Source organism: Triturus cristatus, chromosome 2_2 (genome assembly GCF_964204655.1).
Source record: "Triturus cristatus chromosome 2_2, aTriCri1.1, whole genome shotgun sequence".
NCBI classification, from domain to species: Eukaryota; Metazoa; Chordata; class Amphibia; order Caudata; family Salamandridae; genus Triturus; species Triturus cristatus.
Window position 1 is genome coordinate 458,163,268 of NC_140582.1, and position 24,640 is coordinate 458,187,907.

General features: G+C 45.6%; 1 protein-coding gene across 2 annotated transcripts in view; it reads right to left on the reverse strand.

The window, feature by feature from the left end:
- AFG2A (AAA ATPase AFG2A) overlaps window positions 1-24,640 on the reverse strand; it is a 1,612,935-nt gene that overhangs the window by 1,474,686 nt on the left and 113,609 nt on the right. For both annotated transcript variants that reach the window (XR_014978118.1, XM_085641546.1), the window contains exon 3: window positions 13,754-13,911. Coding sequence is in view for 1 of the 2 variants with exons in the window: in XM_085641546.1 (XP_085497672.1) it covers window positions 13,754-13,911 (158 nt within the window). In the remaining variant the exon portion in view is untranslated. The remainder of the gene's footprint in view (window positions 1-13,753; window positions 13,912-24,640) is intronic.

Below are 24,640 nucleotides of genomic sequence, written 5' to 3' on the forward strand. Positions count from 1 at the left end.
AGACGATGCCTGTCTCCGCATCGCAGCTCCTTGGAACAGACACATCGCCCGACTGCGCACCACATCCTAGACGCCGGACTATGAATTGCTAGCCCTCATTAATGCCACAGTTCAGAATCGATGCATCGCTTTGGCTGACGACGCATCTTCGACACGGATCCTTGCAACACTCCGCAAACCAGGTTTAAAGGTCTTTGTTCTAACTGGGTCCCTGTAGCCGACCCATGTTCTATTGCGGCCAGCCTAAACTTGTAACTTTGTCCAGACCGGTGCACCCAGATATCCACAGTTGGAGCTTCATGCTTTTTGATGCTATTTTCACTAAAATTCTTAAAATTGCATATCTTTGGTTCTACTGATTGGATGTTTGACGTTTTGGTCTTGTTTTATTCATTAAAAGGTACTCTATATTTCTGACTTGGTGTGGGATCCTTTTTGTGTGGTGTTCTCACTTTATTACTGTTTGAAGTGTTGCACAAATACTTTACATATTGCCTCCAAGTTATGCCTTACAACTCCATGCCAAGCTACCAGGGGGTTAGGCACAGGTTAATTTAGGGTTGGCTTGAGCTTCACTCTGAAAAGGATTGTGGTTGCTGCTTGACCAGGGCTCACACCCCAGCCAACCAACAACCCAATTTCTTACAATCATGTAAAAAGAAGACAAGGGCATGGTGAAGCAAACAGAACAACAAACAAAGGACCAAGCACTAAGGGCCTAGATTTGCAGCCGGACCAGGACAAGCATCTATCAATTCAAGTGGAAGAAAGCACCCCCCTCACCAGAAAAACTTGATATCAATTTGGAATCTATTGCCACCAAAAGAACGCTTAGGTAGACACATGACACAGTAGTATTATGCATGGGCCTTCTACATAATGATCAAAGAAAACTGGCAGGGTCAAATACACTGAAGCAGCTATTTAACAGATAACCTACAGAAACAAGTGAAAGACCTAACCGTAAGGGTAAAGTTTCACAAATGCAGGGCGGAGTAGCAACAAGAAGGGAGCAACAGGTGTAACAATGTACATGTGGAGCACCTAGTGGAGAAAGTAGAGGGACCAGAAATGGTGACTTTGCTGGAGAAATGGTTCAACATGGAGGTAGCCCCCTAGGGGCTGTACACATTTTTCATTCTGGAATGCGTCCAGAGAGTTCCAGTGATGTGACCACCACCGGCCTCAACTCCTAGGCCAGTGGTACCACCATCTCCATTATCGAGACCGCAACACGATATAAGAGAAGGCCAGAGCAGCTTGGCTTTACAAATCTGAGAACCTGATATAGATTTTTACGGATTACATTGCAGCTATCCAACAGAAAAGAGCATCTTTTGTGGAGGTCAAGAAAAGTCTAAGGGAAGCAGGTATACAATACGTTATTGTTCCCTGCCAAGCTTAAGGTAAAGATTGATGATACAACTCATTTTTTCAACCAACCATCTCACTTAAAACAATGGCGGCAGAACCTATAGGTCACTCTCCGGGGCAGATACACATTGTGAGTTGGAATACGAGGGGCATGCTGGACAAGATCAAACGGGGCGTGGTACTCCGTCACACTAAACACATAGGAGCTGATATCCTTCTCTTACAAGAGACACATATGCTTGGTACAAAGGCCCCCTGTTTGGCTCAATATGGCTTTGTACATGCCTTTCATGCAGGATTTGTGAGGGGGTCCAGAGGTGTTGCCATATTGATTCACCACTGGGTCTCATTCACACCGATACAGAAGTGGGTGGACATACATGGTAGATATATTTTCGTTCATAGGGAAGTTGCTGGGGAATGAATTGTGCTTGGCAGTGTCAATGCCCCTCCGCCTCTGGGTCAGAGCTTTCTGGATCACCTGGTCGGGCTATGGGGTGGCATGCCGGAAGATCTAGCAGTAGTGGGTGGGGACTGAAATTATGTAATGTTCTCAGGTGTAGATAGGTGGCACCCTGGGGGAGCCATGACAAAATCATCTGACTCTAAACTACGTACCCTGGTTGAGATGGTGGGATGGGTGGACACATGGCGTACACATTACCCCAAGGAGGCCAGCTACACTTACTTCTCCCACACCCATACTTCCTATTCTAGGCCCGATTACATATTTGTTCCCCGCACCTATGCCTATAGAGTACCGAAAGCAATGATCCTACCTAGGGGTTTGTCAGACCACTCACCTGTGGCTATACATCTTCTGATTGGCCAGAGCCAACTCCCCTTCAGGTGGCGGCTCTCGGCATGGCATTTACAAAACCCGGCGCATTGTGCCCATATTAACAGCGCGCTTTCCAACTATTTATCATACAACAAAGGGACAGTATCATCGGCATGTACCTTTTGGGAGGCTACGAAGCCCACACTGCGGGGAGTGGATATTAGCTTCTGTACAGCAGAATGGCGTAGGCAAAGGCTGGCACTCATCCAGCTGAAAGCACAGATCACGACACTGGAGTGGCGGGCCCAAGATGCGGATGGGGAGGCAACGCGTCGGCAGCTGCGTGTTTTCCAACAACAATGTTATAGTATGCAAATGAATGAAGCGCTGGGCGTGTGGCTTGCTACACAAAGCAGAATTTATCAGTGGGGCGACAAGTCTGGAAAACTTCTCTTCCGACTATACCAACAAGCGCAAACACATACTCCCCTTTCGAGCCTCTGTGACTCTGATGATACTCTAATCACCGACCCCGCTGTGCTGTCTGACAGCTTTGCTGACTATTACCGATCATTATATACTGCCCATGAGGTCCTTGATGCCTCTGAGATAGAGCAATTTTTTAATGAAATCCCTCCAAAAGGCACTCTCTGAAAAGCCGCATCAGTCGCTCAAGGCCACCCTGTCCCTAGAAGGAGTGACCACCGCAATGGCTGATCTACACACGGTTAAGGTACCGGGCCCGAATGGCCTCTCCAGGGAATTTTATAAAGTCTACATGGCCCTGTTAGGCCCTAATTTTCTTGAGGCCATACAGGAAGCTGCCCAGATCACATGCATGACCTCCCCCTGACTGGAGACATGCCGAAATCGTCATGTTCAATAAACCGGGGCGCCCTCCAGAACTCCATGCATCCTACCGGCCCATTTCTCTCTTAAATGTGGAAGCGAAGCTGCTAGCTAAAGTACGCACCACCAGACTCTTGGCTCATCTCCCTGACCCGATTCATCCGGATAAGGCGGGATTTATGCCCAGGTGGGTCGCACAGCATTATATATGCCGGGTGCATAATGCAATCGCGGCTGTAGATCGCCTTTATCGCCCTGCTGCCCTGCTGCTAGCTGATATCGACAAAGCATTTGATTCGGTCAGCTGGACATACCTATTCATTCTCTTAAAGAGACCACATTTTGGTCCAAAGTTCTTATCATACATTTGCATGCTGTATCACGGGTTGACTGCCTATTGTGTATTGCCGGTAGGGTGTCTGCACTATTCCTAATCAGCCGGAGCACTAGACAAGTGTGCCCACTCCTTTGTTGTTTGCCCTGGCGGCCTGAATTCGCTTAGACGCTCAGGTCAGGGGCTATGAGTGGACCGCCGAAGTTTCTGACCAGACAGCCCTGGACGCCAATGACGTTCTCTTCTTTATGACTGACCCACCACATAGGTCTGGCAACCGAATACTCCAAATTATGAGAATATTTGGTGAAACCTCTGGGCTCTTTATGAATGTAAACAAATCCACACTCTGGCCTCTGCGGGGGATGTATGGCGATTATAGATGGGCCATGGACTTCTCTCAGACTCTTGTTGTATATGTTTGGTGCAATGCAGAATGTAACGGCAGCTCCTTTTTTCCTTGCTCAACCGGGTGAACCTCCAATCAAATGGAAGAAGTGGAAAAGTGTTTTTGAGAGATATGCAAGAGTCTGCGGAGCTTCATTAAGTGCAGAAAGAAAAAAACTCTCTCCTGCTTCATTGCTTAGGCTCTGAAGGCCAAGATGTTTTCGATCATCTCCCTGATTTGCCAACCTCTGAAGCAGAAGGATTAAATGATTACGAAGTGTCCATCGCTAAATTAGATAAGCATTATGTTCCAAAGATAAGTACGATTCTAGAGAGATCATTTCGGTAAGAGAACCCAAAATGAAGGGGAAACTGTAGAAAGTTACATAACTAGTTTAAGGAAACTTGCTTCGTCATGTAAATTTGAGAATTTAACAGATTAACATATCTGTGATCAGTTCATGTTGGGTTGTAACATGGATAAAGTGAGAGAGGAATTGTGGTTACGTGACAAACCTACACTTGATGAAGTTGTTATGGTAGCAAAGAAAATTGAACACACTCTCAAGTGTGTAGCTGTCATCAAAAGAGATAGCTTGAAAGATGTCAAGGTTCAAGCTGTTAGAGAAAGAAACCCTGATCCTAAGTTTAAAATGAAAGACAAATTACCAGTAGACAAGGGCAAACTTAGTAATACTGCAAATAACATGTCAATGAACTTCAAATGTTACAGATGTGATAAGCTAGGGCATCTTGCTAATGATAGAAGATGTCCTGCTCTAGGTCATGTTTGTACGAAATGCAAGAAGAAGGGACACTTTCAGTCTGTGTGCAGGTGTAGACCTGATCCTAGAATTTAAAGGATAGAAGTATTTGAGGAAGAAAATTCAGACGGTGTTCATAATGATTTTGAATGTGGTCAAATTATTCTGGAAATTGGCCTTGTATAAAAACTTATCCTACTGATGAGATATTAGTTGATGAAGCACTCACTAGTGTTCTATTTGATTCAGGGGCAAAAATTACAAGATTCAAATGATTTTTATACCAGTAAGTTAAAACATTAAATTGATTTTCTTAAACCTGACATTACTCCATTGGCTTATGGAGGGGAACCAATTAAGTTACATGGATATTTCTTAGGATTGATTGAATACAAGGGCAGAATGGTCTCAGGTAAAATTTATGTCTCCAAGAAGGGAGATAGTATAATTAGTTGGATGCATCAAGGTGATTTAGGGGTATATCTTGATCCCAATTCGAATCCACCTATTCTGTTGAGGGACAACATATGTGCTATGGAGAAGTTGGATGATGAGAAGTTTATTAATGCTTTGATGAGTGATTTCCCAGATGTGTTCAAAAAGAGTCTTGGTTGTATGAACGGATATTAGCATTAGATCAAATTAAAGAAAAACTCTGTTCCTGTTGCATGTAAGGTCACGAATGTGCCACTAGCTGTGAGAGATGATATGGAAAAAGAAATCATTAAACTCAAAGATAACGGCATTATAGAAGTAGTTGAGGGAACTGAATGGTTGGCTACGGTAGTCGCTGCTCACAAACCCAACGGAGAATTGCGCTCATGCATCGACTTGCGCCAGTTAAACAAAAATGTAATTGTTGACAGGTATCCACTTCCTAACATTGCTGAACTTCTTGTTCTTTTGGGAGGTACTAAAATTTTTAGTATGCTCGATTTAACTTCAGCGTATCATCAGTTTGAATTAGAACAATCCTGCAGAGACCTAACTGCGTTTATCACGCCGTTTGGCACTTTCAGATTTAAAAGAATGCCCTTTGGTCTGGTCTCGGCCTCGTCCGTGTTCCAACGTGCCATGGAAAGCGTTTTGAAAGATCTAGCTGCTGTGTGCATCTATCAAGATGACATACTCCTTTTTGGTGACAATGTAGACGAGCATGATGTGCGTCTTAAGTCTGTTCTTTCGAGATTGTGTGAAGCAAATCTCACTATAAAAATTGAGAAGTGCAAATTTAGATCTAGCTCAATAAATTACCTTGGCCACAATATTACTGGCAATGTTGTCAAGCGTAAAGAGGATTTGATGATCACGATCCGGAACATGCATGCTCCAACCACTAAAGAGGAACTAATGAGTTTTTTGGGCATGATTGAATATTATGCGAAATTCATTAGAGATTTTGCAGATTTAACTAACAATATGAGGTCTCTGTTGAAAAAGGGTGTGAGTTTTGTATGGTCAGAGATGTGTGAGCAAGAATTTTCTCGTATCAAGGAAAACTTATGTAATGCCCCTTTCTTGCAGAGTTTCGATACTAGGCTTAGACCGATCCTCACCACTGATGCAAGTAAACAGGGTTTGGGGGCTGTATTGCAACAAGAGGGTCCACATGGAATGAAAACCATCATGTTCCTTTCTAGAAGTTTAAGAGATCCTGAGACTCGATATTCTGTGGTTGACCGAGAATCTCTTGCAGTTTATTGGGCTGTAAAAAAGCTCAAGAAATTGTTGTGGGGTGTAGATTTTGTAATAAGAACCTACCACAAACCACTAATTGAAACTTTTTATAAAAAAGGGTCTAGATTTGATTTCAAGTCATATAACCAAATGGATCATAGGTCTTCAAGAATATTCTTTTTCCCTCAAGTATATCCCAGGAGTTGACAATAGAATAGCTGATGTTTTTTCACGCCTAGTCTCTTGTGAGTATCCAGATGAGGATGAAATTGACCTGGGTAATGACTGGGTACGTGCATTAGATTCGGCTCACATAACAGAAGAGAAATGGCGCCACGAAACTGACCTTGATGTGACCCTCAAAGAGGTAATGTCTCTATTGCAAGGTAATTGGTCAAGCATCAAAATGGGATCTGAAGCAACCAGGCCCTTATTGGTATGTAAGAAATTAACTATCTGTTGATAAAAACATTTTATTTCGCGGTACCAAGTTAGTGCCTCCCATGAGCCTCAGGAAAGATTTGTTAGATTTAGCTCATGTCACACACGCTGGAATCACTAAAACAAAAGAAAGATTACGTTTATCGTACTGGTGGTCGGGAATGGACAAGTTAGTTGAGAGTGAGATACGCGAGTGTGTTCCTTGTAATATGTGTGACAAGTCTAAATCACCTAGAGTACAACCCATGATTTTGAGAGCACGACCCAAGTATCCGTGGGAAGACATTGCGTTAGACATTTTGGGTCCCATTTTTAGCAATGGTTCGCAGGTGTTTCTTTTAGAGATTGTAGACATGTATTCTTGCTGGCCAGAAGTGTTTTTCTTGTCAAATGTGGGTTCTGCGAGTGTTATTAAATGTTTTAAACAAGCATTTACAATGCAATGGTCTCGGCATTGGTAAAGTTAGAGCTATTGGCATTGCTCATGACATTATTTTTGTTTATGCTTTTGTTTTTAAAACATTTAAAGAAACGGCATTGTCATGAGCAATGCCAATAGCTCTAACTTTACCAATGCCGAGACCGTTGCATTGTAAATGCTTGTTTAGAAACGCTGGTGCTGAGCACGGGCAGGACCCGGCCTACTTAAAGCCATGCATACCTCCAACTAATTGCGACAGTCATCTCCATCGTGGGCTTCAGCTGGTCAGTTATCAATGACCGATACTTTAGCTCTTATGAATATGAATCCAAAAGGAAAGCCAGTGTATCTACTTTGAGGATTCGCATTTTGCAAAACGTTGGTCTGAAACTCTGGCTAACCAGGACAGCGGGGAAGTATGAATACAAACATGGATATTTATACTTGGAACAAAAGATACGACTATTTTCTGCACATGATCCTCCTTGCCTCAGCGAGGGCAAATCCCCAATAAAATCAGGAGGCACACCACACAAAACTGCGCGTGCTACCAACTAATCGTACCCTTCTGGTTCAGTGATCGCGCCTCACAAAATAGTTTACTTCGAAAACAGGGCAGACTTGTGTGCGGTTTCAACCAGGATGAACCGTAAACACACTACCAATTATAATACACTAGTCGATCACCAACTCTCTGCAACCGCCTGCCTTTACATCAGAGAGGGTTTAAACCAAACCACGAGGATCAACAGCGTAAGGGCACATCCCCTCCTGCCCGCGGAGCAGTGTATGCGGAGCCTTCAGAGCCCCATCATGGAAACGGCAGGTGCAGAACTGGAAAAGTGTTGTATTGTACATATACTCTTCTACAAAAGGCAGAGTGTCACACTTACCCTCCTCGTAGAGACTCCGACGGCGCGGAGACCCAACGTGGACTGTATTAGCAGCAGACAAGTCAACCGGAGCCCAGCGCACTCTGCGGCGACGCGACAGCAGCACTGGGAGTAGCCTTGCACTAGAGGACTGAACCGAAATGTTAGGAAGAGACTGACGATAACGCGTCCGTGACGAAAGTATGAGACGAGTAGCTCTCCGTGGCAGGCTGCGCCACAAAACACACTGAGGTTGTATCCATTAAGTCTACTCACCAGGAGAAGTGACTTCCTCAGCGGTAAATGCCCCGTACCTGGACACAGGCTTACACGGAGGAAAATAGGCTATGTCGTGGGCGTCGTCTAGGAGTAGGTGGATGGCTAATGTATACAAGCACAGTGGATAATCCAGCCAATCCCAGTGCACCATACAAAATTCCGAAGTGTGGATTGGCCGTGTTTTCTTCACGTGTTTTTTGTCTGCGAGACGCTCTCAAATAGTCTGCAGGTATTTTTAGTTTTTGAGATCTGGCCATCCAGTGCTCAGCTAAGAGAAGGAGTTAGCTTGAGCTCCGCGTGCTGTGAGTTTATTATCGGGCGAAAGAGGGCCAATTCGCCCCAATCTTTTGCGCGCTCGAAATCCAAAGTCAGGGGAGCAGATGTGCGACCGGAGAGTCTTCCCTTGCCGCCGGAGACACCGGCCGTTTTCCATCTGACAAAGAATCCGCCATCTCAAGTTTTGAAAAATTGTCTGCCACCCACAGTGTGATCTAATTTGAAAGTAAGGTTAGCCGAGGGCACCGGAAGACACCACCGCCTTTCTCCGAGGCAGAGCAGAAATGCCTCGGAGAAAAGCAGCGGCATTTTCGGATTCGGGGGCGTGTTTGTCTTTTCTCTCCTCCAGCCATTGGCTGGAGGAGAGAATGAGACTTCTTGCAAAAAACACGCCCCCCGATCCGAAAAAGACGGGGCCTGATCGGAATGACTGACCTCTTCTCCAATGGCTGGCCAGCATTCAAGAGGCCAGCCAATGGAGAACAGGGGAGAAGAGGGGCGGGTTCAAGCCCCTCTTCTCAAAGTCATTAAATCTCGCGAGCGAGACTGCGCAAGCGCAGCCTTCGCTAGCCGAGACCTAAAAATGGTTTTCTAGAGAAGGGTTTCCTAAGACCATTTTAATGGACAATGGTGTCCAACTAATCTCAAAAGAGATGGAACTTTTTCTGTCATCCAGTGAAATCATACATAAAACTTGCTCTCTCTATCATCCCGAGGCAAATGGGATGGTGGAGAGACTTAACAGAGTTTTGAAAGAAACTATTACCTTGGCTAAGTCTTCATCTCTTGAGTGAAGAGGAGAAGTTCTTAGAAAAATAGAAGAATACAGGTTGACACCGCACTCCACTACGGGGAAGACTCCGTTCCTGCTCTTTCGTGGAAGAGTACCTAACACTCATCTTGAGCCATTTTTGGGTAAATAATTATTGTTTTTACAAAGGGAAAGAACGTGTGACTGATGGTAAGTATGTGCAACTGAGAGAAGAACACAAAGCCTTGCAAAGAAAAAGCTACTTTGACAAAAAGAAATCTGTCAAGAAGTTGGAGGAGAAAGTAGGGGATTTGGTCGTTGTTAAGCGTCCCGGTTTTGTTGGTAATTCTAATTCTAAATATTTTGAACCAATGGTTGTCATCAAAGTATTCAACAATGCTGTGAAAACAGAAGACCATCGTGTTTGGAACCTTAATAGAGTGGTGGTAGTGAGGAGTAAGTACGACAAATTGAGTAATTTAAATGGTGAGAAGTGTTCTGGTGCAATCAAATTTTCCTCTTCATGTATTCCTCAATCAAAAGACTGTCATGGAACGTGGGCTTCACGCCGGTCTTCGAGACCGGTCAAACGTCCGTCGTATCTTAATGAATATATATGACTATTAGTGTGTTTGTGTTATTACTATGCATGTACAAGGGAGATGGTGTAGTATTCTGCTATCTCCTCTCTATGATATGTGATTATCTACCCTTCCTCACATCTATTGCCTTTATTGCACTGTAAGTTAGAATGTTTATATGTTTATATGTCATAGTACAGAGGGAGCTGTAGTTGCAGTTGGACAGTTATGACTGGTGTAACCTGGATGGATGGGATCTTTCTGTTAAGAATAAACTTCAACCTGAACCTCTTGAAGTCTGGAACCTGTTACTTCTTAAATATTACAAGTATGCCCTTAGATTTTACTTCTAAAAACATGTTAAACGTTGACTACCAGGCTGCGCCCATGCTTTACCAGACTAGGGTTGCATAATCGCTGTCTGCACCTCCAGCAATGTAATTTCACTTTCTAGATTGATTTTATAGTCTGATCTCAGGAGTGGGAATCGATTCGAATATCACAAACAGTCTCAAGGCGATCTGGAAAGGGTCAGCAATTTCCTCGGCTGGAGTTCCTTTATTTCTACTTGATGCAAAAGAAACAATTGATGGACGGAATGCTGGACAATGCAAACATTCACACCCAGTCACAAAGATCTGGGTTTAATCCATCATTCTTTAGCTCACCACACCACCCCAGTTTGGACCCTGCCATATGCAAATCAGTCTTGACCCTGTTCCTTGTGGGAACAGTCCAGCCCGAACTGCCAAGCCAGGTCTTCCCTGGACCGGAAACAAGCATCCTGAGACCGGTTTCAGGGCATCACCCTTCATCAGCCAGGCTAGCTTGAATCCAGTGGTCTAGTGAGCACTGGACCCACATCTGGGCATACCCTCCCCACTTAGGGCGACAAATGCAAAAGAAACAATTGATGGACGGAATGCTGGACAATGAAAACATTCACCCCCAGTCACAAAGATCTGGGTTTAATCCAATATTCTTTAGCTCACCACACCACCCCAGTTTGGACCCTGCCACATGCAACTCAGTCTTGACCCTGTTCCTTGTGGGAACAGTCCAGCCAGAACTGCCAAGCCAGGTCCTCCCTGGACCGGAAACGAGCATCCTGGGACCGGTTTCAGGGCATCACCCTTCTTCAGCCAGGCTAGCTTGAATCCAGTAGTGTAGTGAGCACGGGACCCACGTCTGGGCATACTCTCCCCACTTAGGGCGACAAATGCAAAAGAAACAATTGATGGACGGAATGCTGGACAATGCAAACATTCACCCCCAGTCACAAAGATCTGGGTTTAATCCATCATTCTTTAGCTCACCACACCACCCCAGCTTGGACCCTGCCATATGCAAACCAGTCTTGACCCTGTTCCTTGTGGGAACAGTCCAGCCCAAACTGCCAAGCCAGGTCCTCCCTTGACCGGAAACAAGCATCCTGGGATCGGTTTCAGGGCATCACCCTTCTTCAGCCAGGCTAGCTTGAATCCAGTGGTGTAGTGAGCACGGGACCCACGTCAGGGCATATGATCCCCACTTAGGGCGACAAATGCAAAAGAAACAATTGATGGACGGAATGCTGGACAATGCAAACATTCACCTTTATTTCCAAAACATCGTGGAAATATGCCTTGCGTCCTTGTCAGGCTTGCTCAGCCATTAGATCATTTTACCGCCCTTTTTTATCACATCATATATTCACTTTTACATGCTAAGATAGTGTGCCCATGTTTTGTTTTTAGCTAGGATTCTTCCCTGATTACTCTCCGTCGTCTCTTGAACCTTTTATCCAAATTCCCTACACTGTCCCCTCAAGGCATATTTTGTCTTTCTTCAGCTCCTCACACAATCACTACCTCTACCCCCCACTTCTTAAAGTTCTGAAATCTAATGTACCCCTAAAGATTGGTTTGAAAGTTCCCCACAACATAGTGGTTGCAGTCACAAAAACAGACGTCTGTAAAGTAAGGGTGCTTTTGTTTTTCAAGCTATATACCATATCGGGGTAACGACGAATCAGGTGCCTAATCTCAATTCCCTCCTGTGAGCTCTCTTTGACAATACCAGCTCCAAAAGACAGTGATCCAAAGTCCCTCATACCAAAAATGATATGTTATAAAATATATATCCTTGAGAAAGCTGTGTGTGCCTTTGTGTAGTAGGAGCACATACAAGTGACAAAGTGCCACCAAAGAGGCTCTTCCACAGACCTGTCAGGCTCACTGCCTAAATACATCCCCTCAACCTCATAACTTTTTGTGTGGGTTCAGAGATGTTATAATGCTGAATTCTGAATCCTCAACCATTTTAAGGATAAACATACATTGTGCATTGAGGACAGCGCAACCCCTATGTTGCCAATAAATAGTCATTAAGGTCAACTTTAGTTACTAAACTGAGAAGCTGGAGGATACTGCACTTTCCGAACAAGGTTTCTGTGCCTTTAGTTATAAATGCACTGACAGCAATGAAGCCTGAGTACTAGTAAAATAATAAGGCTTCACAGGAAGCCTTTTGGAAAATGATAGCATATTTCTGGACTTGTTGCACTGTGCTTTTATGTTTTATATCATACCTACTACACCTATAATATGCCATGAATGAAGTCCAGCGGTACGTGCCGAAAGCAGGTGGTAATTTTACCCAATTCAATGGTACTGGATGAATTCATCATAGAGGACCAAAAGATTGGAATTAATTTTACATCATCTGTCCGATTCAGTTTAGACCAAACCCTAGTATAATGGATTTACATCAGGGTTTCTTACACTCATGAGCCATGACCACAATGGGTTGGGAAAAGGCTATGATGGGAGAAGGCACCAACTGGAGTCACAACAATCAACTTTAAGTTAAAAACAACTTAGCGGTGTTGTAAATGTAGGTGACTTCATTACTGAACTTATAACCTTCTAGGAAAATTAGATTACTGAAATTACATTTATTAAAATGGGTCCGCTTTGTAGTGTTATCCTCCATACGAGTTCAGTTTACCATAGAACAGCATAGTGTTTACGAAAGACAGCTTCACATAAGAGTCACTTTAGGCTCCTGCACAACAATGTTATTTTTGTGCTATCATTTTCTATACTGAGCCTCGACTATTCATACTCCACGACACATCTGATGTGATAGCATCCTTGTATTTCCCACTCAGGTGACTGAAGAATGAAGTATTTTCTTACCACACCCTGCTATCAGATTGATAATTAGCTCAGAATGAGTGAAAAATACTTTTATTTAGTGAATTAAAAACAAAGGATAGAGTAACACAGTACATGTAAGTACAAGGCACATCAGAATGTGAAAAAAATTAAAAAGCATAAAACAAATAAATCATTAATGAATATAAAAATAACATTTTAAAATGTTTAGGGGAGAAATAGAAAGGCCTAAATGATCAGCCCCAAGGTAAAGCATGTGTTTGTCAAGGTCATTCAGAGTAAAAGACCTGTTCTGAAAGGAAAGAGCCCAAACAAAAGTAAACTTATTTTAAAGGTATTGTCCAGAAGTTATTTAGATTAAATTTGAAAACTGGTCTTTAAATGGCAACTCTGTTGAGACAGGCACCTTCTTCCTTTGACACCAACATTTTGGTGGTCACTTTCATAAATTTGACTAGAGCATACGGCATTTACACATTTTTCCCATTTAAGGCGTACTTTAAGGCCTCATTCACCTTACAGCAGCCATCTTTCAAAAAGGCTGGTCTTAGCCATGTAATAATTTCTCTTAATAATTGGGGCATAAACATACAAAGTGGGCTAAGGATTCAAATCTGTACCCACACAGACTGCAACTAATGGTGGAGTGGTTGCAATTTGCCTATTCTTGGCAAAATTCCAGTATTGGAATTGATAACTAGCTCAGATCAAAGCACACTGGTGCTTCACTAACCTTTTCCTTGATATAGGAATCCTGCTGGAAATTGTCAACTTGATTCAGAGTGACGGCACTTGTGGAGTTCCATACCTTAGCTTTACATCTATTTCTTCTGCCTGCAATATAGGTCCTGTCAGAGGCTCGACGAGAACTTCTACTCCAGGCTTGACTTTCAGGTTCTTCAAAGTTACCTCGCTGAGCCCAATGCTACCACCGGGGAATCCAGATATGGGCCACGCAGTACAGACCTAACAAGAAACACAAAACACAACACAGCATTTCATCAAACAGCTTGAAGATTTACAATGTTTTCCAGGTAATGCAAATCCAACGTAGAAGTAAGTAGGGAACATAATATGGTAAATTAACAGTACTCACTGTACTAGTAGTATTGGTAGAAGCTGTCACAGCAATCAATAATATTAGAAGAAGAACCAGTAAAACTAGTAGTTCTAAAAATAACTGTAGTAACAGCGATCCTGCCATCACCAATATTATAGTAGAAGTGCAAAACAACTTACTGTAGTATTAGAACTTCTACTACTAGCTGTCGCATTGATACGAATAGTAACTTTCCTATAAGGAGTAGAAGCACAAGCTGAACAATTAATAATTACCTGAATACTTACTAGCAATAATTTTCTTTGCCACAATCCTCAAGAAACAAGAGTGGACATCCGCAGTTAAACACAGACATCTTGTTGTATCTAAAATTAATACTAAATAGTTTTTTTGTTGTTTTTTTTTTTTTACATTTTTCTGCATCTGAGGAAGGACACCGAAAGTAAGCACTTTATAGCTCACCTAGTTAAGTCCAACATAGCAGTGCAAAAAATGATCAATGCTTGTTTAAATCACAGGAGTGAAAGGAGGAAAGCAGGACTAGAATAAGCAAGAGTAGAAATAAGTGTAATTAAGATTACTGATGATGAAATCAGATTCCCCTACAACATAGATTGAAGAGATATGCCAAGCTGTATTTCGTTGTAGATCATACTGTAGCAAAGATATTCCCTTATCTGTACATCTTTAATTTATCATAAAGTCATAATTTTCCAAGGCTGCAAAGTTGATAACCAAAAGGCACTAAGGTAGGTGCTGCATGAAGCTTGTAATGCGAGACTGAGGGCATCAAGAGATACTTAAGTCATTTGCAGACAAATGTTGGCCATCAAACTAGTCGCACTTGATCCCTCTTACACAAGATGCCACAGCGCCCCCGTGGAAAGACCCTCAGCGACATCAGACTGCTCTATGCCATTGTGCGCTGCAGAGCAAAGAAATGTAACACTTTGGTAGGAACCAAATGTACCATAAGAAATGTACATATTTACTGATCGACCAAATCAAGAGTGTAACTGAGCCTCCTTGAAGGAGAAAGGCGCTGGAGGGAAAAAAAGAAGAACTAGGTCATTATTCAGGTGAAAGCTTGAGTGGATACTGAGGAGAGAGTTAAGACTAGGGGCAGCATTCATCCGTCACGAGGACAACATATGTAGGGCTTCCTGCATAACAGTACCTCTAGTTTGCCCTAGCAGCGAGACATTTAAATGCTACCAGGAGAAGAACCTATGCTAACAAAAAAATTCAGACAGCCCCACCCATAAGACATACAGAAGAATCCTACTGTAAAGCCCTACATTCCAGGGACCCTGGATGGGTCAGAGGAACATACAACCTAGGCAGCTCATACATACACTAAATGTGGATGCATACAATTAGACTACTACTGTCCACTTTCAAGGTCACCACCAAAATATGTGTTCCAGAGTATTTAGAGTATTCCTGCCATTTCAGTACACCCCACGTTGCAAGGAGAGGGTACACAAGCCACAGGGCAGCGGACCACTGGCCAGGAGGAACTAGCAGGGCCAGGCTACAGAGAGGGTCCTAGACAAAAGCTGTAACATATGAGTTGGGAAAAAAACAGCATATCGCCGAAGGGAGGGACATGGGTAATGTGGCAAGAGTAGAGGGACACAAGCCACAGGAGAGGAGTGCAATGAGAAACAGGTCATGGGGCAGTATTGGGGGGGGGCGGGTGGGGGGATGTCATACAAGCCACAGGGAAAGTGTGTGGAAGATATACATAGGCCAGGGGCAATAGTGGGGGGGACCCGGGCCATAATACACCTCTATGAGGAAATAGACCACAGGGCACCAAGATGGGACACAGGCCAGGGGCAGGGGCAGGAGGGCAGGAACAGGCCACCGGGAAGGAATGCAAAGAAAAACACCACATTGGTGGAGTGGCATTAGCTTCCATGTGTTTTTCAGGGTTTTCATTTGCGTGGATGGAGTGGAGGACATAGGAGTGAGGGGGACACAGGCCACGTGGAAGAAGTGGGAGGGGATATTGGCCATGGCACACGAGATAGTGCAGCAGATTACGAGCAAAGGTCAGAGGGCAGAAGGGGGGGCACAGGCCAATTGGCAGGAAAAAAGGCAACATAGGCCATGGGGTAGGAGCGAGGGGGCACTGGCCACGGGGCAGGAGCTAGGGGGTATTGGCCACGGGACAAGAGTGAAGGGGCAATGGCCAAGGGGTAGGAGTGGGGGGAGGTCGCACTGGCTATGGGACAGGAATGGTGGGGACAGCACAGGTGAAGGGACATGAGTGAGAGACACAGTTCATTGGGTAGAAGGAGACACAAGCCACAGTGTAAGGGGGGGAGACAATCCATCAGACAGGAGTGGGAGACAAACCATGGTGTGAGCAGTAGAAGGAGACAGACTAAAATCACAGGAAAGGAGCAGAAGAGAAGCTATGAGAGAGCTGGGGGGAAATAAGCCAAGGGGTTAGCCAGGTCTGTGGCATTTCCCCACGTAGTGAAAGATGTAGTTGAAAGATGAACCAGACCCCTTTTATTATGATGATGGGAAAGAGACAGAGTTTGGGAGCTCATGTTAATTCTGGAGCCTGAGAAGAACTTTTGGTGAACCCTGCAGGGACTCCAAAGAGAACTAAGATACCACAAAGGAGGCCAGAGCCCCTAGGCATATCTCTACTTTTGTCCAGGAGGCACCAGACAGCACTGGTGAAGAGGCACTATAGAGAGCCTCCGACCTGGCCCAGTGAGAAGCACCAGGGAGGCATCTACAATAAAAATCTACAGTGAGTCAGGGCACCAGAATAAGCGGATGTCAAAGGGCCAAAGTGCTCCCGAAACAAGCTGTGTGTGCACCAACCCAAATTTCCAGAAGCTGTGGTTTTTGAGTTTTCACTATCCATATCCCAGGTTGTGGGCAGGCAGACAACCTCGGATACGGTGGAATATTCTCACGATCCCTTACAAGAAAAGTGGCTTTTCAGTCCCCGATCTCAAGAAATACTACTTTGTGGCAAAAGCTCAATATGCAATTTTTTTCAACCAAACATAATTATTGTAGTGGACCAAATGGACGCATGCCCACTGCAAACAGCTCTCGTGAAAATTTTATCCCAACCCACAACTGAGATCCAGTGTCTTCTGCACAACTTGGGCTTGCCACAAAATGTGCAGGAGGGCCAGATTTAAAGTACTGTGCTCTTCTGTTATTCTCCTGCTACACAATAACATACTGCCTTTAGCCAGTAAAAAACATGTAGACTGCACTCAAGGATAGGGTCCATACCCAAATTGATCACCGATTCATTGATAGTACGTGTCAGACACTTGAGCAATACAAATAAATCTGCAGTACTATAACACTGGGGGTCTTCACATATTTCAGACTTGAACATGTTGGTCACTCCACATATCTTATTCTTCCCAAGGAGCCTCCAGACTTCGCCCTTGCAACATGTCCGATTCTGATGCCAACCACTCGTTGATGGTTGCCAAAATATATGCTCTTTTTATCTGGGTCGGTGTTCTCCCAATACACTGGGCTGGCATTTCATGGGAGATGGGCCTCTGAGCACCTATTAGTGATGAATGCTCGATATTCTGTTGCACTCAAGCTAAATGATTATCTTTCAACTGTACGCATAAACCCATCCACTTTAAATTTCCATCACGGATGTACTGCACCCTAATGGCATTTACAGGGGGTGATAAGCTTCTGGGACAAAAGTGATTGCCACGAAAGTAAGATTATTCATAGCCACACAGAGCCAACACTTCTCCTAGCTTTCCTTGGCAGTTTTGCTGATATACCATACAAGGCAGGCCAGCCTGCTTTGCTGCTACTACTTGCAAAATACCCAATGGCAATGGCTCGGCTCAAAGATGCGACCCCAAAACATACAGACTGGATGTAGGAAGCTGTATTCTTTTGTCTCTGGCAAAAGCTAGTCACAGTGTTAAGACACGCCCCCTTTCACTGGGAGTTGCCAGTCTGGATACTGGCATCAATCCAACAAATGGCTGAAAATATGTCCTTTCAGGAATACAGGGACAGGAAATGTGAGCTGTTGGGGGACTTGTACCCCATTGAACACTTTATTTCATTTGAGGATGCAAGGGCGGAGTTTGCATTGGGGCCCGGTCACTTTTTGCACTATGCTCGCTTGATGGAGTTGACTATGCAGACCTGGAACACTTTTCCGGCTGTGCCAGTGGGCCCCAGGAAAATTGACGGGGTAGGATGCTCTTAGGAGGCAGGCAGAGACCCTCATGCGGCGGGCCCTCCCTCCACCCGGCTTGATTAAAGTTCCCTAGCCCACATGAGTGAAGACACTGAGGCCTGAAGGGGTGGGAGAGTGGGAGACCGTGGTGGCCCCAGGGGTAAGTATACCCCACCCTGGTGCTTGAGAGACTTTGTGGCTGCTCGTGCCGCTCCCTGGTGAAGGAGGTGAGGCTTCTGTATATCAAAGAGAGAGAGAGCAGTGAGACCCTCCCCCACAGACACAGGCGCCGGGCAGAGCATGGAGGCACCTGAAGGCCCACAGAGTGTGGGCTCAATTCCCTCTCCCCTTTGGGACATCCAGGGGGGTCAATACCCCTTCCCGACCTGCTGCCACTGACATCTACACATTCATACAAGTGTGGGGATGCTCTGGTGCACCCCTCTTTGGATAGCAAAGGATGGTGAAGCTTGAGGCCTCAAAGCCCAGCAGGGATCCATGCATAAATATACCAAACTTGTCTCAGCTGAAGGGCTCAACCATGTGGAAGCTGAGCAGATGGCCTTCCCCAGCAGATTGATGCTCCAGCCTTACGAGAATCTTTTGAGGCCCCGGAGCTTTGGATAGATGGCGTGTGTGAGAAGTTGGCCTGGTATATGCTGTCCACTAATTAAAGTAGGCACCTTGTACCAGTCCACACAACCCTTATTGATGATTAGGTTAAAGACAACCTTTAGTGAAAGCTATCCTAGAGGTAGCTATGGAGAGCAGCATTTAGGCTAAGTCTCGAAGGAATGTAAAGCAGCTTGGTTTACCAGATTATAACCTTCTGTATAACCAAATGAAAGGAGAACCACCCAAGGTATATATATAAAATATATGTATTTATTTCTAAACACTCTCTACTAACCTCTTTATGAGATTAGAGAGCAAGGCACACAATATTACAGTACTAAAATGACAGTAAATAGCACAATACACAGTGGGCCCCAGGGGAAGACCAAACCATATATTAAGAAAGTGGTATAAGAACCACGACTTGACTAGACACAGTGCATAGAGCACGTAGAATCGCTAAGACCCCAAGGAACCACCCAAGGTAGTGACACAGGGGACCCACGGGGGACGCGTGCTGTGTGAGAAAGCAGCTGCGAGCACGTAGAATCGCTGGGACCCCAAGGAACAATCCAATGGGAAAGTCGCGATTGGAATTGTAAAGATTAAGGACACTTAGGAGAGGACTTTGAGCAAACCCTTTCAAACTTAGAAGGTTCTAAGGAGAGCACCCATGTGAGCACTGGAGTACTCGTGTTACCTAACCCAGGGAAGACGGGTGCATAGGTGTGAAATGGGGTCGGGATTCTTCGTTGTTTTCAATGGCGAGATGCTACAAAGTGCTGCTGCCGGGGAGATGAGAAGTGTCCGGGGTGAGCCAAGCCTGGATCGAAGATGAGACAAACCTGAAAGCAGAGGGGACAGAGTCTGGGTCACTTGCCAGTGACCGGGGGCACGATAGACGAATGGCCACCGATGTCGGGTGTTTCAGGTGAGATGAGGTGAAGCTTGACTCTGCAGCCACGGGGACCAGGAGACGTCCACGACGACCAAAGTCCACAGGCGAGCTGTCCCTCGAAGGATGTCGAGTGCTGGGGGATCAGTGTCCGGATTGGAGACCAACAAGCCTTGGCAACTGCAACCCACGCGGTCAGAGTAAAGATGTTTCGGTGTGGACCAGCAAGGTCCTGAGGACTCCCCAAGCGATGGAGAGTCAGGGCATGTCTGGAGCAACCAGGTAAGCCCACTTAAAGTTACAGTTCCTACCTCAGGGACCCACAAGTCGACTGACCAAGGATCTCGAAGGGACCTCGAGAGGAATCACTAAATACCAGCCCACGGAAACGGAACACAAGTGGAGTGTAAGCCAGTAATCTTCAGTGGAATCACTGCTCGGGGTCTGGACTACAAGTAGCCCAAAGCACAGCCTCAGGGATTGTCAAAAAGCATATGCTGCTGCAAATGTGCACGGTGTCCAGGGGTTCGGGTTGCATGGTCCCCATTAGGGCTGCGGATCTCAGGTTGGCTTAGAGCACTGGTTGGCCTCGGGGAAGCTTAGGAACCCACCTCCTGTGTTACAAACTCTTTGGAGTCCGTCAGGACCTGCATAGATGCAAACCGGTCAGATGCGTTTTAGATGCCTGCCTTGCAGGGGAGTAACTCCTTTACTCCAAGGGAGATTCCTCGGTCATCCAGCGTAGTGTAGATAGTAGAAGTACTTGGTTTCCGTAGCAGAGTTTCGTCCAGGTAAATCTTAAGTCCTGTAGCTAGCGGTTCCTACTTTATACCCAAGGAAGGGGTGGGACAAACTCTGGGGACCCACCTATGGGAGGGCCAGGACAGTGGGGTGGCTACACCCATGTCCTTTGTCCAGTTTCGCGCCAGAGCAGGGGCTGGTAGCCCCTGCCACCGGTTTGAGCTAGTCTATGCACAGGGATACCAAATGTGCCCCCAATGCAGACATCAAAGCACTCTCAGAGTGCCCCCACCCAGCCCCATTACATTAAAGCCTGTCTGGGAGGTGGTCACACCTCCCTGTGACGGGAAACCTATTATCCAGCCGTCCCCTGACGGAGTTTCGTCCAGCAGCAGGAGGGCAGACTCAGGTCTGTGGCTGGCAGCATCAAATTTGTGATGCCAGGGTTTTCAAAGCTGGTACCGGGTGTACCGGTGCGGTCATATTTCTCCCTCTAGTAGGGTGGAATCATACCTCCCACACAAGTTACTGGTGTGGAGGTATGATTCTAAGGGGTTTGACACCAAACACGACATGTTTCATGCAGCAGTTTTAAAGTTAGCATTTACCGCGAGGTTATAATGCACTTAAGTATATATGGTATGGCTGCATCACAAACAACCCCGGAATAGAGGTTCCGAAGGCAGCAGAGGGTCTCCGCTCATGCATGGGCACCCTCTCAAATAAAACCCAGCACCCTGCCTTCAGGATTGATAAGGCCTGCCATAAGGGTGACTGATAGGTTTATATGTGCAGTGATATCGATAGATATAGTGAACCTATATCTAAGTAAGGGGTGTGTGCACCACCTTACACAGGCTGCTGTAGCAGACCTGTTGTGTCATTTTGAATGGTCTCCCAGGGGTGGCATAATACATGCTGCAGCCCCTGAGAGGCCTCTGGGGTACCTATGCCCTGGGTATATAGTATACCATATACTAGGGACTTATAAGGGTACCCCATAATCCAATCTGGAGTGTACCAAAGGTACTGGTAATCAATTTAGAGAGAAAGCAGATAGACTGGGGTCCTGATTAGCAGGATCCCAGTCAGACTAAGTCGAAAAACAGTGAAACATCAGCAAAAAGTGGGTGTTACTAAAAGAAGCAGATCCTACTCTCCTACACAGTGGGATCAGAGGTGTCCTTCATCCACCACAACTTGCGGAAGGTAACAGACCGCATGATGGAGATAGAGACCCTCCTCTGCAGAAGACGAATTTATAGCCCTGAAAGACGATTTTATTAAACTCCATTGCTACCTACCCAGAGCTGTCGCCGAACAGACAACAAACAATGACATTTTGTGCAGAGTACCCAGTCTTTGTCCAGAATGTTCTAAGGTATAATAATGTGCCGATGAAGAAATGTAACTGCAAGCAAACCTTTTCTGACAACACTTTCTCTTGCGGGAATGCAAGCAAATGTGTACTAAAAGCCATCATCTAAAAAGATATCAACTTTAAACTGAACATGTAACATGGAAGTGTTTGTGTACGGGGACTATTGCTGCGGCTTGATGCGCCACATCAAGCCGGAAGGACGAGGAGGCACAGAAGAGTATGATTGGTGAGCAATAGACTGGACAGGAACAGGGAGTCCTCCCTGTCGAAAGAGGACCACTCAGAGGTCACAAGACCAGCCGCATGGGAAACTGTGGAGATCCAAGGGACTTCTGAGACGGACACCTGAGGGAGCGAACTCGCCCCTCCACTGTGCTCCCCTGCTAAGCAATCTGAAGCAGGGGGTGGAGGAGTTTATGATCAGAGAACCAGAGAAGCTGCAGTTCCTTTGGCAGGAATTGTAATGGAGGAACCACAGAACACTGGTGGGAGCTGCATGGGGACTAGCATCATGGTAGGAGGGCCAGACCGCCAGGAGGCCTACTCCTGTGTAGTAGTAGTAATTTTGAACGATGTTGTGTGATTTTGCATCACAGGGCGACAGACACTTCCACTCTAGAAGCGTGGGGAATTCTATATTTTAGAATGGGAACCATTCAGGGACCTATGATTGGGGAGGTTTATGGTCTTTTCTTGTCGACGCCACCATAGGTACATTCTCAGCGACACCTGGAAAGGAGGACCTAATAGAGTCCCAGTACCATCAGGGTGCAAGACCGCATGTCAGAGATGTTATCGCTCCACAGCCAAGCGCTTCCTTCTGTTCAAATCAGGAGTCCCACAACTCATGATAACCCATGGCAAGACTTGCATTAGGTGATAAGGACCAATTTTCATTATTCTCCCTAGAATGTGAACGTTCTATTGAAAAAGATCAAAAGGGGGGAGGTTACACAACATATTCTAAGGCACGCACCAGATTTGGTGCTGTTGCAAGAGACACATCTGGCAGGAAACCACTGCCCCTGTACGAACAGAGGTCAATATACAGTGCTTGCACACGCAGGATATGCCAGGTGATCGCAAGGAGTTGTGAGTTTACCATGAAAACCTCCCTCCCCTGTTCCAGGTAGTAAGGACGTGGCAGGACCCGAAGAAGGTGGCAGATTTGTGGTTGTTGTGGTCTCCCAAGACAGGAAATCATTTCTCATACTCTGTGTGTATGCTCCATCCCTTCCCCACCTATCCGTCTTTGAGGCATTAAGTCGCATCCTGTTAGAAATGGCAGCTGATGTACATATCGTAGGGGAAGACTTGAACGATCTCATGGAAACAGCACTCAACAGGTCAACCATGAGACTGCTGCATGTGCACACCCCTAACCCTTTGTCACAATTCACGTCTTCCTTGGGGCTTCTGGAAGTGTGCAGAGCCAGACATCCCCGGGTCAGAAACTATTCAATCAATCAAGATTGGTAAAGTGCAACTACTCACCCGTAAGGGTCTCAAGGCAAACTAGTCCTTCTTTTTCAAGAACTACAAGGATTTTTCCTGCATTGACTATATCCTAATCCCATCTGCAGAATGCCCGGCCTCAGTTGGCACCAAGTATCTGCCAAGGGGCATCTTCAACCATGCACCACTTCAGGTCACGTTGGGCTTCGCACACATAGGACTGGAAAACAATTGGAGATTAAATAGCTTGGATCTGCAGGATTGTGAGGTTGTGTCAGAGTTATGCAGAGAATACTCCCTTTATTTCAAGGAAAATATGGGTATGGTGGACTCCCCAAGGATGATATGGGAAGTATATAAAACAGGGTTTTGAGACAAGGCCCTATATGTCACATGCAACGACATAGAGAGGAGCATCTAGTAGCACTTGAACAGGAGATCCACAATGTAGAGGAGACCTATAAGAACAATATGGCCCAAGCAACATTAAATCGCCTGGAGGCCCTCTGCACAGAATATCATGCCCTTACATCTGACCTGGCAAAACAACACTTCTGGCGACACAATGGAAACTGTACTAAGTAGGGAACAATGCGGGTCACCTCTTGGTGTGGCTCAGGGGACAGGAGGCGGCAAGCAGATGGTTGGGGGAGCTGGAGGCATCAGTGAAATGCAACTCCCATTGCCACAGATGGAGAGTTTGTCAAGAGGTTTGCCTAATATTACCAATACTCATACATTGAGAGATCTGGAGGCGTTTCTTGTGGAGCTGCACCTTACATGTCTACAGGTGAACTCCCTCCAGACTTGCATGAGGCCACTATCATAGTGATACCCAAACTTAAGACGCCGCCCACTCAGTGTGCTTTTTATGGACCAATTTTCTTCCTAAAAACGGAGGTTAACATTTTCTCAAAAATACAGGCGCTCTGCCTTGTGAGGATACTTCTGACCCTGGTATATAGGGACCAGACAAGTTTCATACCAGGTACGGTTACCCAATAGAACCTGCGATAACTCCATAACTGGCTGGACTACGTCCACAATACACAGGAACCCCTGGCCCTGCTCCCATTACCTGTGGAGAAGGATTTTGACTCCATCAGTTGGCCATACCTTTTCCAGGACCTAAAGAGACTGGGATTTGGCCCAAGATACTGTGATCTTGGTGCGGCTGCTTTACAGCCACCCGACAGCGAGGGTGAAAGTGAACAGTGTGTTCTCGAGGGAGTTTCATCTGGGGTGTGGGACACAGCAGGGTTGCCCCCATCGCCGCTGATGTTTGCCCTGTGTCTGCAGTCACTGGCGAACTGGCTGAGACTCAGGGTAGACATGGCAGGT